Raw genomic sequence first — 19144 nt, 5'->3', positions numbered from 1 at the left:
GGCATTGGGAGTGAGGCATCTAGAAGAACTAGCACCGAATGAATGGAGAAAAACATCCACAGTATGTAACTGGGGTTTATGTAATTAAGATGGGTGCAGGTGTGTGTGTGTGAAAGCCCACAGCCTTCTGACATCTCACCGTAACTGAGCTGTCTCCAAACAAAATCATATTTTACCTGAATAGCTCCATTTTGTAATGTTAATGAGGCTTCGCCTCCAGAAGACACCCCACCCTCCCACGGGTTCCCTCCCCTCCCCAGCCCTGGGCTTATGGAGCTGAAGGGAAAGGAAGAAAAGAGCTCTCTACCTCCATCTCAGTTAGGGCTATATCAAGTCAGGATGCTTTCAGGCCCGGGGATCAAGGCTCCTCTCCACTCCAGAGAAATGCCCCCATACGCTGGAAATGAGGCCATAGATTATGAGTTCCTGGGCCTCTTAACACTTGCACGGGCTCTAGTTTACCCTCATTTGTTTCCCAGAGAGGTCTGGGCGAGGACATCCCAGACGCACAAGCACTAGGACTCAGTGCAAATACACATATCGTTATAGAGAGCTGAGCAGTCCAAAAGCTATACGTGTGAAAATGTACTTACAGATCGATCTATGTCTATATAACAGGATGTATGTTTTATATCACTTTCTACTCCACATTTAAATGCAGGTATATAGATCTTTAGATTTATAGATCCACAGTGAACATACCAGTCCTCTGTCGAATTCCTGTGTGCACGTTACCAATCTTTCTGGAGTGTTTGGATGTATACGCCGGGATGTATTGGTACAGTCTCTCTAAACATCTAGATGAATATTTGTTTTTTTCCCTTCGATCGGAAAGAACTATGTGTGCATTGCTCAATCTCTACTTTGAAAAATTTATCTAGATTTATGCAAGGGCCCCAACCCGTAAAATAGCTACATGTTGAGGCTACACATTTGGAGATCTTTATGGTCTTTGTAGTTTTGCTACAAACTCAAACATTTGAACATATGTTTAAAGGGGTTCCATAATGCATCTATCTATATGTAGGGGCATAGCTCTCCCTCTGGAAGGATTGAAACTTACTGCATCTCTCTGTCTATCTCTGTGATCAATGAGATATCAGGCAAGTGGAGATGGGGAACAAAGATCTTTTGGATGTTTTGCTTCTTAAAGTGAGCGACTCTGCTGCTATCTCTAAGGCTGTCTCCAAATCTAGTCCAACTGAGTCATCTGCCCCTTGAAAACCCACTCTAGGGACCATAGCCTCTCTCTCCAGGCTGTCCCTGGGCCAGCCAGGCTCCCCGTCCTCAGTACCTCTCAAGGCAGGCACTAAGGAAAATGGGAGAGAAGGGGAAAGCCCTTCAGCCCGGGCCCCTCTTGGTTCTCAGGGCGGAGAGGCTGACACAAGCAGGGAAGTCTTCCCCGACCCTACCTGGGCCTTTGCCATTTGGGAAAAGGGAGTTCAAGTCCCCGGCTATTTTGGTAGAGTACTCAGATGATGCCAGGGTCACTGCCCCGACCCCTAGGTTCCCCCCCTCCCCAACTGTTCCTGGTGCCCGGGGCCCAATTAAGCCGCCGCCTCGCTCCCGGCAGCCGCGCTCTTATCGGCCGGGATTGATGCCTCCGCGGCTCCTGTATATCATTTCCAAGATTTTTTCTGTCCAACTCCTCGGCTTCTTTGGCTTCCGCGGCTTTGACTAATGATTGCTACAGATGCCAACGTCTCCAGAATCCTAATAGCCAGGCAGGCGGACTCTTATTTACCCGGCAACATTGCTGCGGGGTGGGGGGCTGGGGGAGGGGATCCAGGGTTGGGGTGTTGCAGGTCGGGGGACAGGGAGAAGGTTGTGACCAACTCAAGTTTCCCTGAACTTCTTCCCCAGTGGGAAACGCATTCCCGAGTCCCTCCTCTCCCTGAGGGGGGAAATATATATAATCATAAAATACTGCTAATAGCAAACTCATTGCTTGCCTCGTTGGAAGGGATCAAAGAATGAACAGGCCGTGGGAGAATAATCAGAGAAGTGTTTATTAGTTGTAAATGGATGAGAGGGTAAGCGGAAAAGCAGCGGTTTGGGGAGGAAAGAGAGTTCTTTTTCTTCCGCAGACGGGGAAAGGGGGCAGCCACGGTGGGCGAAGGGGCCCTTGTCTTTATTTCACGGCTTCCCTCTCCTCTCCCCAGCCCAGACCCACACTTCTCATACATGAAAATTCCTCCCCTCTTGCCCCGTCCGTCGCCTCACCTTCAGTCCCGCCGGTGAAGGGGCTGGCGCCCGGCGTGGTCCTGGACGCAGGTGCCCGCGGCCGGGCCCGGCTGGGGCTGCCAGGGCGACGGGCCTCCGTCCGGGGCCCGGGAGGCAAGCGCAGACTCCACGACCGACTGCGGGCTGGGGGCCGCGGCCCTGCGGTCCCGCCCGCGCTCGGTGGCGGAAAGTTGCGCCTGAAATTGCCCGTCCCGGCGCTTCTCGCCCTCCCCGCGCGGGGCTGCTCTTTGCGGGGAAAGCGGCCCGAGCTCCCCGCGGAGCCTGGAGCCAGGCGTGGTGCCGCCTCGGGTCTCCATCCAGACCTTCTAATAACACACCCCATTCGGGGGAAGAGAAAACACAAAAACGCGGAGCAGCGCAGCTCCGGGCCCAGGCACGGAGTGATAACTCAAACATGGAACATTTTTCTATCAGAGGATAATGGAGCACAAAATAATTCAGGAAGGCGAATGGGCAGGACCCGAGTATCAGAGCCTGGCGGCGTGGGGCTGCTGCAGCCAGGGCCGCGCCGAGCACCACCGTGGGAGGACCATTTCGTTGGCGTGTAGGGTGAGGCAGCAGCCCGGACCCACCGGACCCAGGCCCCCCCCCCCCCCCCCCCAGGGGCAGTCTCTAAATTACAGCCCGTCAGGAGGACTCGGAAACACAGAAAGGGAGCCGAAAGATTTAAACAGTCGGAGGCAGAGGCGTCCCGACGCGACCAAAGCGAAAATCAATCACGTAATTAAACCGGGGAGAGGGCGAGGCCCGAGGCTGGGGGTCCCGGGTTCGGAGGAGGCGGCCAAGGTGCGGGCCGAGGCGGGCGAGCGGCCTGGGGATGGGGCTCGCCCGCCGCGGCCAGAGCGCGGAGGGGCTGCGGGCAAGTTTAGATCAGATCGCAGTTGATTCCCGCTTGGCTGGGAAGAACAGGCTGCGTGTCCTCTCCCAGGCTGGCTCTTGAAGCAGCCGATGGCCCCTTATGGAGCTCCCCCTTTTTTCTGGAGCTGCGGTGCAGCGTTAAAGGCTGCTCCCCGTATCCCACTGGTGCCAGGGATGTGTCTAGGGAAGGGAATACGGGAGCCCAGGTGGCACCAAGATGCTGCCTCTGGGTTTGAGGGGATAGAGGGAGGTGGCACCCTAGTTTCTGCCCTTACGTATTGTCCTGGGCCTTCACTCCCCCCACCCAGGAATGGAGGCAAGTCTTTGGAATGACTCCCATCTATGTATGGGCCAACGCTTGGAAGGGGAGCAGAAAGCGGGTAGCCTTATTAAAGGAGAAACTTGGGGCTGAGCAAACTGGGCCCCTTTGGGCAGGGAAGGAGAAGGGACAATTCCTGCAAGAAGAAAATCAGGCACACTGGGAGCTCTGTTTCGTGAGGGAATGATGCTCTTGTTATTATAGAGGTTAATAATGGTAATGATCTTGAATGGCTGGGTCAGTCCAGAGAGACTTAGCTCTCCACAGTCCTTTCTCATGGAAGCTTTGCTGGAGAAGTCAAGGGGTCCCCAACTTGGTTGTGGTTGAGGAGAATAAAAGAAAGACCTTCCCTCTCTTTCCCTGCCCTTTCCTCTCTGACTCCTTGAGGACTCCAGAAAAAAAGGAACCTTATAAAATCCCCCTCACCTTCCCCACCCCCAGTAGTTTTCCTCTGCCCTTTCCAGTTCACAAAAATGCACTGTCTTTGGGAGGTGGCTTTCCTGGGGTGCCCTTATCATGAAGCAAGCCCTTACCAGTCCATGTCCCCAGGAATTCTGTCTCTGACCCTGGAGGGGAGAGACCCAGGATTCTCTTGCCTGCTTCATGGAATTCTCCCTCTATCCTTAGCCTTTCCCAGTCTGCCTTCCTTGGTCCTGGGTGCCTGATCCCATGGGTCTCCGGCAACCCAGAAGCCAAGAACAGCCTGGGGCATTTTGAGATGCCCTCATCAAGCCCCTATCATTTCCTTAATGCTGGGTTCCCAGCCTCCTATAATTTCTTTAATTCTGGAAGCACCAGGCCAGGGAGCCCTCCATAAGCTATCCTAAAGCCAGCCTAATTCCTAGAACTTTCAAAACTGCATTTCAGCTCCTTTAAAAGTAAAAGTCCTTTCCCCCTCTAACAGGAAAGTTTAGGTTACAAATCTCCAGCAGCGCAAGCTTCTTGAAGCCTAAGTCAGAATTTTCAAAAGCAACAACAATATTAATAAGAAGAATTAAGGCTTGCATCAAAGGGAGAAAGGGACACCCCAGCTCAAGTTTTAAAGGGGATATAATCCAGCAGCCTTAGAGGAGAGTGGGGTGGGGGGGTCAGTGAGGCCAGGATGAGCAAGGAAGGGGGTGGGGAACCCAACCTCTAACTAACAATTTCTCCAGCATAAAAATGAAACATCAAATTCGTTAGCCCAGGGCCTTCATTTTTCCCCTTCCACATTATAACTAGTTATTGAACTCGCTGGAAGATCTAAAGGCCATTTGCGAAGAGACAAATTTCAATGGAGTTTCCCCATCAATAACCCCATGGCAGTGACCTATTGGAACAAGTCAAACACCCGAGGTGAAATGCAGGTCACTCTGTCTAACCAATATTAAAATGCGGCCACTTTTTAAAAAGCCACTTTAAACGAGATTTGAGGAAAATTGAATTCCAAGGGAGGCCAGGCAAGGAGGGGGAAATCCACGAGAGGACCTTGCCTATGGTCTCTCAACAAACAAGAGAAATTCATCTTTAATATTTTAAAGGGGGGCAAATTAACATTCCATGATTGCTTTTCTTTCTTTCCTTTTTTTTTTTTACTATAGGCAATTCCAGGAGGGGAAAAAAAAAAGGTTTAGTATTTTCTGGTGACATGTCCGGGTTATTAAAATCATTTTAGACCAATTCATTACTTTTACTGACAAGAGATTTAAGAAAAAATCAATTAAGCATTTGCATATTCTTTTGCATACATTACCTCTGCCTGCTGGCATTAGAAAGGGACAAAAACACCCATCTATACGTACACGCACCGCAAAAAATGTGATAGAAGCCTTGCTTTAGTTTGGGGTTTTCAAGTTGCTTGGAGAAAAAATAAAAATGAAATGAATTACTTGATTGCATACCATCTGAAAGTCCAAAGGAAGAGGAAAGAGATGTGTTGTGATTTTTAATCTCTAAAACAACAACAAAACCACACACACACACACACACACACATACACCCCCCACACAGTCCTGTACTTCTGAGAGTAGGAGAGGGAATGACCCTCATTTTCCTTCTCTTTGCCCTCCAAATCCTGAGTGGGCTCTCCCATTTATTTTTCTCCCTAGGAAAATCTAGGGAGTGTGAGAGGTGAGATTTTAATGCAGCACAGAATGTGTGGAGCCGCCGAGGTCCCTCAGCCGGCTGCTGGTTACTGGGGAGGGGAGGAATATGGGTTATCCAACGGTCAGTATGGTAATCCGGGCACAATAAGGCCTCGCACACAATGGACACATATTTTTCTTCAGTGGTGTCAGAAGGGAAGCGCTTTGTACTGAAACATGTTTCCGAAAGAGAAACCAGATCGAGATTTAGAAAGGAGATGGGGAGGGGAGGCATTCAGAGAGTGTTTGGAAGCTGGCAAAAGGTGGTCAGAAAAAATAAAAAAGAAATAAAATTGGGGCAGAGAGAGGTGGACGGCAGAGCAGGGGTGGGGGGGGTGGAGACCCTCGGGCTGGCAAGGCAGGGACAGGAGGAGGGCAAAGCACAAAAGGAGACAGGACCGGATACAAGGGCTCAGATACACAGGCAGGAGCGGCTTCAGTACCCCCCCCCCCATAAAGCCAATGATAAGTGCATGAGCTCTCCAGAGGGGTTTCATTTCTGTGGTTGTAATAATATCCAGGTGAAGATGTTTGCATGTATGTGTATGGTGGAGTCTCGGCTGGCTTGCTGTTTTCCCTTGTGATAGGCGACTTTCTTGCTATTAAGCTATAGGCACCCAGAAAGAGTTTCATGGCGAATGCTGTAGATGAGTGTGGGCAAATTTGGGGGAGTCTCCCAGATTTCACTTTCTGGAGGTGCATGTTGAATTAGCCGTGCAAGTGTGGAATGAGAACCCCACATATTTCTGGCTGCATAAGGAGGCATCTAATGTATGAATAAGTGTCAGTAGTATGTATGCATATATGTGTTTTAGCAATAATAACCAAGACAGACTTGACATTCAGCTGGAGGCAGCTGAACTCTCTGTATCTACTTGTACATACTGGCCCAAGGTGGGTTTTCTGCTCCCGCTCCTTTGACCCACCTGCAGACGCTCAGAATCCTGGGGAGTAGGGGTGTGGGACGGGCAATGCCTTGGGAAGAACTCCCTAAGAATCTTGAGAAGGTGAAGAGATGGAAGAAAAGAGGCTTGTGGCGGGGGCAGGGCTGGTAGAAGGTGAATCTAGAGGAGCCAGGCCAAGACCTCACCTTTCCAAGGTGGGGAAGAGAATATTCCGGGCCAGGACTGGGTGGGGCAATGCTATCCGGGTGCTGGCCTGAAAGGGAGGTTGGGGGTGGGGCTGGAAGGCTTCCTCCTCCTTCAGCGACCCTCCCCCACCCTACCTGAGCTCCCTGGAGCTTTGACTCTCCCTGTGGGGCAGTCTGGGGCTGCGGTTCAGACCCTATGTAGGCAGCATTCAGCACTGGTTTCCCTTTGCCCTCTTCCAGCAACTTATGATTAACCCGCCCTACCCCCAATAATGACGACAAACAAAACCCCCCCCGGACTCCGCACCACTGTCCCCCAAGCAGCAGCCTTCTCCCCCTCACAGTCTCGCGGTCCCCTTCCAGCCAAACTGGCCAGTCCTCTCCCGCAGACGGTCCCAGACAGGACTGGGCAGAGGTTCTCAACCCACTTGGGAAATGTGGGAACTCCTCGAAGAGATGGTGGACCTTCAGGGAATTCCTGTTTCCTCACCCACCTGGTGGGAGGGGGGCAGAGCACTGTCCTCTCGGGGAGAGGGGACCCAGGGGCCCCCAAGCACTGGTGAGCCTGCGGTGAGGGGGGACTTGGCATGCCATTGGAGGATGGAAGGTGGCCAGCGGGCCCAGGCGGTTCTCATTCCTGCCCTTAGGGTGAGCCCTAATTTGGAAGTGGGGACCCCCCTCTCCGGCATCCCTAAGGCAGTGAGAGATAGGTGGGGAATCTCCTGCCTTTGGTCTCCCTCTCACGAGAGAGCTTTATTTTTTTTTTTCTCCCTTTCCCCTCCTCATTCCCTTAATTGCAGATGTTCTAATTAAACCCTCAAATAGTTGTTATGCCGTTTTAAAAGGTACTTATTCAAGTGTCAACCAGGCTGGGCTGGGAGGAGGCAGCGTAGGGCGGCGAATTAAAGGTAGATTGACTAATCACGGCGGCGATCATAATAATAAAATCAGAGGGAAAAAAATCACATTACGACTTTTCGTGGAAAGGAGGGAGCAGGCAGCCAGCGGCCGCCAGCCCTGCGCCGCCGCCGACACAAAGAGTGCGGGCGATTCCGCGAGACTGATTTATGACGTTTTACAGCCCTATAAAAGCTGGAGCGACGAGGCAAGCGCTCCTACCACCGCTGGCAGATTTAGTCTAATAAATAAAACATAAACAGTTAACTTTATGTGTCACTTTTATTGTTATCAAGTAAAATATAGCCGAGCCCCGGCAAGCTATGATTTTAAACTATAATTGTTATCAAGTACAACAAGGGGACCCAGCTCCCTCCCTGGGCTCTCCCTTCTGCCACCCCCCAACTCTGAGTTATGGGATCAGCTAATTGGAATTGGTGGCACGGCGTGGCCACCCCTGGCTGAGGGGGGGGCGTCGGAAAAAAGCTGCTGTTGCTTACCCCCTCCCTCCTCCATGGCGCTGCCACCCCCGCCATCGGGGTGTTCCTGTGGGTGGGCGGCAGAGCTGGGGGAGCGTGGAGGAATGGACTGGAGGCCCCCAAGGCCTGCCCGGCCTCCTCAGCTTGGTGAGCTCACCCCTCAGCTTTTGGAAGGCAGCCTGGAGCTGGCCCTTGGGAGTGTGTGTTTACATGTAAACACATGTGTTACATGGATACGATCCCTGGCCGGAAGCAGGCTCTACCCACACAGGCCTCCCTCTCAGTTAGGTCGGCCCACTGTGGGGACGAAGAAAGAAGAGCTCCCAGGGCCTTGGCTGGGCACTTTCACGGGCACGGACTCCTGGCAGATCCCTCTCCTCCTCGACCCAGGTCCGTAGGAACCAGTCCTGGAGGCAGTTGGAAGAAAGCAGCAGGCCAGACGGAAAGAGCGGAAAGAGAGTGGAAAGAGCCGCCAGCCAGCGGTGGAAGAAATCCTCTGCTCTGGGGCTGGGCAGGGAGGGTCAGTGGGTACTAGGGGAGGAGGGCAAGGCTTCTGAACTCTGCTTTTGCCAACCACTTCCTGTCTCTCTTCAGCGGGGGCTCAACCCCCCAGACCTCCAGAAATGACGTCAGAATCATTTGCATCCCGCTGCCTCTACCTGCCGGTCCAGCTGGGACCCTGCCTCGCCGGCCCCATGGCCAGAGGGTTGGGTGAGTGTGTATGGGGAAGGGGGGCTGGACTCTGGTATCCTTGGATGGGGGGCACCTCAGGCTCTCCAGCCTCCTGGGCCCAGCCTGGGCCCCTCCCCATCCAACCTCCACTCCAGTCCTCCTCATTCAACTTCCTCTTCCTGCAAAAGAGGGGCGCTGCCCGGTGACCTACACAGACTGAGACAGGATCGCCATGAATGGAGGAGACCTCTGGAAAAGCTCAGGAGCCGAGGCCCAGGGGGCCCACCGGAGGCCCAAGGGGAGACCCCGGGAGGGGGCTGAATCACCGCCTCCCGACGGCCCCCCAGTGCCCGGGCTTTGGAAGGGAGCTGGGGGCTTCCCATCTCCTTTCGCAGGGGAGGGTTGTCAGTCGGCGGAGTGCGCACTGGGGGCACCTCAGCCCCCGCCAGCTAACCCCACATCACCACCACCACCACCCCCAGCACCACCACCACCACCACCACACACAAAAAAAATTGGATACATTTTGAATAAAGCGATTCGGTTCCTTATCCGGGGACTGGGTTGCTCCGTGTGATTGGCCGGCGGAGTCACATGGTGAAAGTAACTTTACAGGGTCGCTAGCTAGTAGGAGGGCTTTATGGAGCAGAAAAACGACAAAGCGAGAAAAATTATTTTCCACTCCAGAAATTAATGATCATGAGCTCGTATTTGATGGACTCTAACTACATCGATCCGAAATTTCCTCCATGCGAAGAATATTCGCAAAATAGCTACATCCCTGAACACAGTCCGGAATATTACGGCCGGACCAGGGAATCGGGATTCCAGCATCACCACCAGGAGCTGTACCCACCACCGCCTCCGCGCCCTAGCTACCCCGAGCGCCAGTATAGCTGCACCAGCCTCCAGGGGCCGGGCAATTCGCGAGGCCACGGGCCGGCCCAGGCGGGCCACCACCACCCCGAGAAATCACAGCCGCTCTGCGAGCCGGCGCCTCTCTCAGGCGCCTCCGCCTCCCCGTCCCCAGCCCCGCCAGCCTGCAGCCAGCCAGCCCCTGACCATCCCTCCAGCGCCGCCAGCAAGCAACCCATAGTCTACCCATGGATGAAAAAAATCCACGTTAGCACGGGTAGGCAACTTTGCTTTTTGCTCTCCCCCTCCCTCCCCTCTTCCCCAGCGCTCCCCACCCTCCCCGGCCCCCTCCGGCCCCCGTCCTCCTTTCTCTCCTTCCCCCTCTCTCTCCAGGAGCGACTCTGGGTTAGCACAATTGAACTGGATTTACGAGCGAGAATGGGTAATTACATCCCCCATAAATTTTATGGCTTAGCTACTCTGGGCAGTCCGAGCCATGTGCTACGATCTGTTATGTATGTGTGAAAACTATGCTCGCTTTCTAAGGGCGCATAAATAATTCAGTGTCGTTACAATGAGGATTCCCCTCTTATTACACTACAAAGTCTCCCGCTTCCTTCAACTTCTTTATAACCCATTTAGCTTGATGACTTTATTTCCACCACCCCCTCCTCCTGTTCCACGGAGCTGAGGATGGGGTGAGGGTGGGGGGCGGGAGCCTGCTGCCTCTGAACCCCACTATTTGCTTTTCCCCTCCTCCTCCCCCCCAGTGAACCCCAATTATAACGGAGGGGAACCCAAGCGCTCGAGGACAGCCTACACCCGGCAGCAAGTCCTGGAATTAGAGAAAGAGTTTCATTACAATCGCTACCTGACCCGAAGGAGAAGGATCGAGATCGCCCACTCGCTGTGCCTCTCTGAGAGGCAGATCAAAATCTGGTTCCAAAACCGGCGCATGAAATGGAAGAAGGACCACCGACTCCCCAACACCAAAGTCAGGTCAGCGCCCCCGGCCGGTGCTGCGCCCAGCACCCTCTCGGCGGCCACCCCGGGCACTTCTGAAGACCACTCCCAGAGCGCCACGCCGCCGGAGCAGCAACGGGCAGAGGACATTACCAGGTTATAAAACATAACTCACACCCTGCCCCCACCCCCATGCCCCCATCCTCCCCTCACACACAAATTGACTCTTATTTATAGAATTTAATATATATATATTTTTGGTTCTTTTCTCTCTTCCTCCCACCTTCTCCCTTGTCAATTCCAAACTGACGAAACAGATAAACAAGCCCTCTGTCCTTCTCTCCCTTCCACTGTTAAGGACCCTTGTAAGCATGTGATATTATCTTAGCATGGTACCTGCTGGGGTTGTTTTTTTTTTTGTTTTTTTTTTTTTAAGGCCAATTTGGGGGGTTATTTATTTTTTAAGGAAGAAAGCTGCAGAAATTATATATTGCAAGGTGCGATGGTCTGGTTTGGGTGAATTTCAGGGGAAATGAGGAAAAGAAAAAAGGCAAGAGAGATTTTTAAGCCAATTCGCCTCCTTCTCCTCCTCCTCCTTCCCCCCTCTTTCCTTAGGCCTTTTGCATTGAAAATGCACCAGGGGAGGTTAGTGAGGGGGAAGTCATTTTAAGGAGAACAAAGCTATGAAGTTCTTTTGTATTATTGTTGGGGGGGGGCTGGGAGGAGAGGGGTAAGACAGCAGACAAAGCTAAATGCATCTGAAGAGCCTCTCAGAGCTGTTCAGTTTGAGGAGCCAAAAGAAAATAAAAATGAACTTTCAGTTCAGAGAGGCAGTCTATAGGTAGGAACCCCCCCTCCCACCATCGTGGTTATTGTGTTTTTGGACTGAATTTACTTGATTATTGTAAAACTTGCAATAAAGAATTTTAGTGTCGATGTGAAATGCCCCGTGATCAATAATAAACCAGTGGATGTGAATTAGTTTTACGTCAATGTCTGATGGTTTCTTTTTATCCCCCTCCTCCTTCTGGCCTGGTAACGTCCCACCTTCCCTATAGTTGCCTAAGTTTACTCTAAGCAAACACACACACATCTTAACTCACAACTCGGTTTCCAATGTCCTTAGAAAGCACCAGCAAGGGGGCTGGGGCAGGGGATCCTCAGAAGAGGGCATATGGAGGGCTGATCTCTCCTGTCCCTTCCCTGAGTCTGCAGAGGCCAGACTCTTCTGGGGGTACTTAAGAGTGGAGCTGGGGGGGTCTCACTTCTCTATAGTTAGGCGTGGTGTCTTCTTTTTTTGTGGCTCTCCCTCTCCCCTCTCCTCTTTTCTCTCTGCTGAGTAGGCCTGCCTGATTTGCAGACAAGAAGGCAGGTTTAGGGAGTAGTGACGGAGAAGAGTTTTCATCTTTTAGGACTCCTTGGGGATGAGGGGTTGAGGAGGATGCCCCCTCAGCATGCGTGTGCTTCTCAAAAGAAGGAAGATTTTGAGCTGGTGCTTCTGTAGCAGCCAAACGAACTGTCAGGGTGGCTTCTCTGTTTGTTTAGACTTGGAAAGCAGGGTGAAGTGGAGGCCAGAGGCCTAGGAGGCCCCCGTGCATGGGTAGGCCTCAAAGCCTGATGCCTGGAGATAATGAAGAACTTTTATTTTTCTCCATAACTTTTATCACGGACCTCCAGGTATTGAGAAAAGACACAGGGAGAGGCAGGGACCACCCCTTTTCCTGTAACCTCCCAGGTCCTGGCAAGGCTTGAAGTTAGCTGCAGCAAGACTCTCCGGCTGTTAAAAAAAATTTTTTCCCCAGTGGTTTCCCTGAGGCTAAAAAAGAGAAACAAACAAACAAACAACAACAACAACAACAACAACTGGTCCGGATTACCCGAATAATTAATTTAAACCAAAGGCTCCCAAATAATCCTGATCTTGAAGACCAGGCCCTAAGCAAGGCCTGCTCCAATTTTTGCTGGTTTTTTGGGAGAAGAGGGGGTGGTTGTTGGTGAGCTTCTCAGATAATGTATCCAAATTTCCGAAGAGAGGGCTCCCAGAAGTAGAAGAGAGAGGGAAAGGAGGTCTGGGATTTGTAGAGACGCCAGGGGACACCCCTGTCCTCTCTCCCCAAATGTTGGGGTGAAAGGTGACAATGGGACCAGTTGTGAAAATCTGTTGTTCGGTGTGCTGTGGATTTATTTCCTCTTGAACCACTTGCTGGCTGGTACTTGGAGTGGAGCGTGTGTGCGTTGCGTGTGTGTGTGTGTGTGTGTGTGTGTGTGTGTGTGTTGGGGGGAATCACTTGGTCCGGGAGGTCTACTTTCTCCTCCCTCAATGGTGCCCTGGAGACAGCAAAACACGCTGCCTACAGTGTGAGGAAACGAGGCCAACAATTATCTGGAGTTATTTTATGTGATCAAGTGAATTAGGAGCCAAATCTGACTGTAGCTCCTATCATCTTGAGGCAATTGACTTTGGGGCAGGAAAAGGGGGTCTCACTGTGCTTGGGAAAAGGGAAAGAAGGTCTGTGCGGGGGGGGGGGGGGGGGGGGGGGGGGGGGGGGGGGGGGGGGGGGGGGGGGGGGGGGGACTTGGGTGTCTTTTCAACCCTGTAAGGAAGTTTAAGTGGAAGGGGGAGGCGGGGAGAAAGAAAAGGAACTTAAGATCCACAGTCTTTCCTAACTTTGCTTCTTTGGTTTTAGAGGAATTTAATCCCCTCTCTTCCCAAAAGTGGAAGAGATGAAAGCAAGGAGGAGAAAAACTCCTACCTTTTATTTCTTAAGCTTCTTCCTGAACTTGCGGAAGGGACACTGTCTGGCTCGGGAAGGCATCCGGAAAGCATCCAGAAAGGATTGGGAGTGTTCTTTTATTTCCCCTTCTTTAGGGGCTTCTCCCTCCTCTCACACATGCTGTACACATAGTTGTTCTCTGTCCCTCTTGGTCTGAAAAGGGGAAACATTAGAAATCCGTAATTCTTGACCAGTGACACAAACCAAAACCCCCTTACATCTCTGAGTTTTTGAAGATTTTGGCCTCTGGCCTTCCCTCCAGTGGGCTCCATTCTCTCTTCTTTCCCCAAAGCTCTCCTTTCCTTGGACCTGAAAGCCCAGAATGGGATCAGGGTGCCGAAGAGGGATGGGGAGGGGGGCGGTGAGGGCCATGGAGGGCTGACCCCTGGGCCGGGCGCCCCTAGCTCCAGTGGTCTGGGTCCCTGCTGCTGCTCCACTCAGAGCTGCTCCAGCCTCACTGGGAAGCCGAGGGCTGGAGCTTTTATTGAAGTTGGGTTGAGCAGAGGGGAAAGGCTGCCGGTTGGGGGGGTGGGCGGGGGTGCGGGGAGGACGCAGCCCAGGTTCACGGGGAGGACACAGCATTTTCTCTCCCATCGCCTTTATATTCGGCAGCGCCTCTGACCTCTCCCCCACCCCCATCTCCGACCCTCCCAAACCAGCCCTCGCTCAGCCCCTGATCTCCAGATTAGGATGCCACTGCTTTTGTAGGGCTGGAGATTTCTTGCCCAGAGTAATGGGAGAGGCAAGGCGCATGAATGGCTGCCAGCGCATTGTAGCTCTCTCTCCAATGGCTAAGTTAAAAGAAGACGGGGTGGAAGCGGCAGCGCCAATCTTCCAAGGTCCTTCTCTCCAAGCACCAGGAGATCCCCACAGGTCCAAAATCCCCTTGACATGTAAGTAGTTAGCACTCGATCTGCTCAGGGCAAGGAGTACAGCACTTTCCACTCTCTCTGTTTGCCATTCAGTTTTTAGCTCAACTCCCGATCTTGGGGAGTGAAGGCGGGAAATCCAAGCCTGAATGGAGCGCTTCCGCTTGGGGAAAGTGGAGTTTCCTTGCCGAGTCGCGTACCTAGGGAGTGAAGAAACTTCGTTCCAAAAGGAGAAGGTGGGGAGGGAAAGTGAGCCTGGGGTGGGGGAAGGACTGGGGAACTTTACTGCTCCGAGGGCCTCTCTGCTGTTGCTTGCATGAAGTTTCCTACAAAGTTTTCTCTGCAATCTGTGCATCAGCTTCTTTTTTTTCTTCCATGCGTGGACTTAGCGGATTGCCGTGCAGAGCCGCCTTCTGCTGTGAGATGGATGTGTATGTGTGTGTGTTTGGAGGAGTGGTAGGGAAGATAAAACAAGGGGTTCTCAGAGCTTGGGGACCAGGGTACTCTCTTCTAGGCACCATTTGTCTGCTTGTCCAAATGATTAGGGGAGACGGACTCCGAAGGGAGCCCTTGAGATGGAGGGTGCTCTCATGGGAGGAGCAGCGTGCGGGTGCAATTCCACCATCTTTTCCTCTGCTTTTTGCCCAGTCCTGGGGGAGTACGGTATTGCCCTCACAAAGCTACTCCTTGTGGTTTTCCACAGCTTCTATCTGGTACCCCAGCTTCAAAGAGCTAATTCTAAGAGACCCTTTCCAGGCTTGGAGAAAGAGACAGAGGATTCCCCCAACATCAGTGGCCACCAGAGCAGAGGGGATATTTATTACCTCTCTGGATATCATTATCTAAGAATACAATTTTATGAACTTCCTAATCTGTTAGCTTGATTTATCTGATGGGCAGAAGCCCAAAATAAACATTTGGGGGATCTGGTAGAAAAAAAAAAAGAGTCTTTGCCTCTGACCAATCTTTCTGATAGAACTGATCACTCCCTACCAACTTGGCCTGCTTCTGCTGCACCCCACATAGCTAGCCCCATTTTAATTTTTCTCTGCAGAGCCTGGCTGTTTAGGATATCGGAGTTTTAGCTGCCTCTTGGGCATTAAAAATGGTAGGGCATGCTGTGTGAACCAGAGACCTGAAGGGGTCCCCTAAGCCACCTTAAAATCTGTGTAGCTCCAGGAGCTCAGATCCCTTTTGGATTTGATAGCAGGGAGAAACCAAGGTCTGCTCATCTGCCCTCTAGGTCAAGGAGCCCCTTCTCAGACCTGGCTCTGTCTCCACTCCTCAAGATTTGTCTTCTCTCTGGCATCAGCTCTGTAGCTTTTTTTTTTTTTTTTTTTTTTAAGGGTCCATCCAGAAACGGAGCCTAGATCCATGCAAACAGGGTCAAGGGCCTCCGCAGGTCCATCTTCCTGCCTCCCGGTTCCTGCAGACCCAGCTAGCTGATAAATTGGGAAGCAGGGAAGACAAGGATGGGTAGGGAAGGTCTCCCATGTCAGGGTGAATAGGGTTACAGAGTCTAATAAATGGAAAGAACTATTTAAAATTTCCAGTCCCCATCAGCAATTGCCAGCTTTCCTAAAATGTAGGGTTCTCGAGGGTCTGTTCTGCCAGCCGTGATGGGTATGGGTCAAACCCAAAGAAGTGTCACCTCTGCTCATTCCTCCTTTCTGACCCTCTCTTCCCACTTCCAGAATCAGAGAGGGCAGTATATTTGAACTTCCGGGGGAGAAGCCTTAACACCGAGGAGCGTGCGGGAGGCGCTGCCAAACAGTTCGATCCTCGGTCCCCGCTGCCTGCCTCTGGCCTCCCAGGCAGCCTGTGCGAGAGTGGGGCACAGAGAGCGGCTGCCGCCACCGGGGGTCCCAGCTCCCTTCTGCAGGGACCGGGGTCCTGAGGATGGCGAAACGGGGCCGGCCCGGGCAAAGGTGAGGTGCGAGTGGCCCGCAGCGGCCCGGCGCCCCCTCCGGGTTCCACTCCACGGCCGCCCCGGGCGCCGTGTCGCCTTCGGCTGGGTCATGACCCCGGGCTCTCGGACTGTGGACAATAGGGCTCTGGGCAGGGGCCTCGGGCTGCCTGGCCGGCGGAGCGGGTTCACTGCGCGGTGAACTCCGCTCCACCTCCAGGGTCTCGCCCTTTAAGAGCCCAGGCTCTCCCTTTTCTCTCCTCATTTGGCCTTCATTTTTTTTTTTTTGGTGGAAAATTGAGCACACTCTCAATTGCTCCTCGACCCACCGACCAATACCCCACAGTTACCACCACCGAATAAGCTTTCATTTTCTCTAGAAATGAATGCATACTTTTCTCCCAGTGACAAGGGTGGGGAAGTGGGACCCTCTCAAGATTTTTGGTGGATGCGTAGAGAGAAGGATCCCAGGTCGTCAAACCAGCAAATGGTCTCCTCCATCACAGCAATTCCAGGCCATGAATGGGTCCTCCCGGCACCTCCACCCCAACCCACAGGAAGAATTGCTTCCCTCTTCCGCTGGCCTTTGTCTCTGGGCACCAGATTAGGATTAGGGCTCTTATAAAAGGGGGAACTCGCTCTTAAATCTGACGGGGAAGGGACAGAGCTGGGTGATCCACGGAGGGGGTGTGTGTGGGTGCGAAGGGAGTAACTTGGGAGATATCCCCCAACCGGCTTTATCCCCCCTCCCTGACCTCTCCCCATCTCTTTGATTGTCTGGCTCTTGTTTGTGTCTCTGTCCCTTTGGTCAGTTGCACGGTGTTTGTAACTTGGCGCGTGTGGAGTCCTTCCTTTCAGCTAGAATAGACCTTGAAAAATATGGTTGCAGAATAGCGGTTGGGTCTAGCTGGAGGCAAAAAAGGAAGGCAGTTTGGTGAGAGGAGAAAATGGGGGAGGTATGGAATATTCCCCATGTGCATTCGCTCCTGTCTTTCCCCAGCTTCCCACCTCAAGCCCTCTCTTGCCTGAGCAAGCTCAAAGGTCAGATGGAGAGATGCCCTCCCTCCCACTCGGAAACCTTTCTTCTTGGACTCTGTCTCTCTGCCGATTTCGACCCATTTTGCAATGTGACTGCCTGCAGCCCTGCTTGTTGTTGCTCCGCTGTTTCAAGGGCTCTGCCTGGCATCTCTACTGCTTTCTGTGCTCCGGGTGTCCTCACAGCCCTGCTCCTCTGCCCCTCGCATCATGCAGCAGTCAGCCCCAGGGCTCCTCGTAGAACTCCCTTCCAACTGAGAAAGCAGAGAAGAGGTACCAAAAGGTGGGTGGGGGGAGGGGGAGGGCCGCAATCTGGAGGGACAGCTGAGGTTCAAAGGTTCCTGGCCGAGCCTCCAGTCCAGGCCACCTCAGGGGCCGATCTGACCGCTCCAGAGCCAGCAGCAAATAGAGCGAGGTTTTACAGCCTGGGCAGATGTCAGCCTAGCCAGCTCACTCGGATTCCCCTTTATCTCCTTCACCAAAGAGGCTCCAATCCCCACTATATCTTTGTTCTCTTTTCTTTCCCCCCACCTCCCCCTCCTCTTCCTCCGTTTGATCCTGCCTTTCCCCCTCAAATTATTTCTTTAGATCTGGAAGCATCTGTTCCTGCCTGCCCTTCCCCCCAACACCCTCCTTTCCTCCTTTTCCTCCTCCCTCCACTTTTGGGAGTCAAAGAAGCCCCCAAATGGAGGGCCTCTGGCTTCTAGCTGGCTCTGCTACCCCAGGGCCCAGAGACCCGTGAGGCCAAACCTTGAGAAGCTTCCCCCACCCCCAGTCACTTGCATCTCACCCTCCCAGCTGGAGAGGGCCCTGGAATGGCGTAGTCTGAGTCCTTCCCCCAGGGACCAGGCTCCTCTCTCGCTGGGACAGCTACCCATTAAATGCAGGTAAAAGCAAGGTGTTTGAAGTCGAAGAGTTTGGTGCAGGTTTTTAAAATAATTGCCCCAGTTCTCCGGGGGCTGTTTTGGGCTCCAGAGTTTGAACGTATCTTGATATCCTGACCACAGAGGGGAGGTGGCCTTTTCTAAACCTCTCTGCCTGGTCATTCTTTGTCATCCTCTTCTGTCCCTTCTTTTGATGGCAGACTCATTTTCCGAGCCATTAGAATGCCCCTCAAGAGCTCCCAGAATTCCATAGCCCAAACTGAGGAGACCAAGGTGAGGTCCACCCTGTGCACCTCTTTTCTCTGCCTTCCAAAAAAGAAAAATAGAAGAGAAAAAAATGACTCCCTTACATCCTCCACCACTCATATGCAGGACTATTTGGTCTCTTATGGAGAGCATGGTAAACCCAGTCAGGGTAAACAATAGACTGTCTTTTCCTCTCTTTGTCAATCCAGTTGGGTCTCAGTCCAGATAATTCAGGCCAAGACTCTTGAACTCTGCCTGGGAGACCTGTCTTTAGCAAGAAGCCACTTTGTATCCCAGAGCGCCCGACTGGAATAATCCCTAGGTCCTTGCCCTAGCGCACACAGTGGAAAGCTGGTAGAAGAGCATAAGTCCCCTCCTCCCTTCCTTCCCTCCAGCTCCATCCTGAGATATAGCCCTGTCTGGCATCCTGCTCCCTCCTCTGTCCTTGAAGACCAGTGGTTGGCCAAGAGCCCCAGATTCATGCTCCCCATGGCTTGCCACTCAGTTTCCATGGCAATGAGAGGCAACTGAACTATTCCCCCCTGTCCCTCAACTGGTTGGATAGACCTATACCAGCCAGGGTGTTCTCTGGGGGAACTTGACCCAAGCAAGATACAGGAGGTGGGAGTGTGTATTTTGTTGTGGAATTTTTGCTAATTAGGACGGAAGAGGAAAGCCTGGGAAGCGAGTCCCTCCCTCCAGCCTGTCATTTCACACCGTCCTTTCTCTCTGCACACGTGAGACACACCCTCAAAACACGCCTGACAGATTCATGCTAGGACCTCAACACATTCGTTTCTTCTGTTCCTGCATGCGTGCGTAGGTGACTTTGTGGAAGGTGTGTGCGTGTGTGTGTGTGCGCGCGCGCGTGTGTGTAAAGGTGATTCGTGACAGACAATGACATCCCACCTAGAGCGCCTGTGAAGGAGA

The 19144-nt window shown here is 52.6% G+C and overlaps 1 protein-coding gene and 1 long non-coding RNA gene across 4 annotated transcripts in view; both read left to right on the top strand.

Moving 5' to 3' along the window:
* The first annotated feature begins 8247 nt into the window (after positions 1–8247).
* HOXC4 (homeobox C4) lies at positions 8248–11487 on the top strand. 3 transcript variants are annotated; one of them, XM_039255034.1, is made up of 4 exons: positions 8248–8492; positions 8605–8721; positions 9440–9814; positions 10308–11487. In XM_039255034.1, the coding sequence occupies exons 2-4, from the start codon at positions 8634–8636 to the stop codon at positions 10661–10663; spliced, it is 819 nt and encodes a 272-aa protein (XP_039110965.1). In that variant the 5' UTR covers positions 8248–8492; positions 8605–8633; the 3' UTR covers positions 10664–11487. The 3 variants fall into 3 exon arrangements, with proteins under 3 accessions (XP_039110965.1, XP_039110964.1, XP_039110966.1); XM_039255033.1 differs by having other exon boundaries at positions 8248–8721; XM_039255035.1 differs by lacking the exon at positions 8248–8492 and having other exon boundaries at positions 8679–8721; positions 9370–9814.
* Positions 11488–17232: 5745 nt separating this feature from the next.
* Positions 17233–19144, top strand: part of LOC120247266 — a 32815-nt gene continuing 30903 nt past the window's right edge. Inside the window, exon 1 of the long non-coding RNA XR_005532248.1 lies at positions 17233–17357. This is a non-coding gene — a long non-coding RNA (uncharacterized LOC120247266). The remainder of the gene's footprint in view (positions 17358–19144) is intronic.

Source organism: Hyaena hyaena, unplaced genomic scaffold (assembly GCF_003009895.1).
Source record: "Hyaena hyaena isolate Hyena2069 unplaced genomic scaffold, ASM300989v1 scaffold_510, whole genome shotgun sequence".
Lineage (NCBI taxonomy): Eukaryota > Metazoa > Chordata > Mammalia > Carnivora > Hyaenidae > Hyaena > Hyaena hyaena.
Note: the sequence above shows the minus strand (reverse complement) of the source record. Positions and strands in the feature narration are given on the sequence as shown.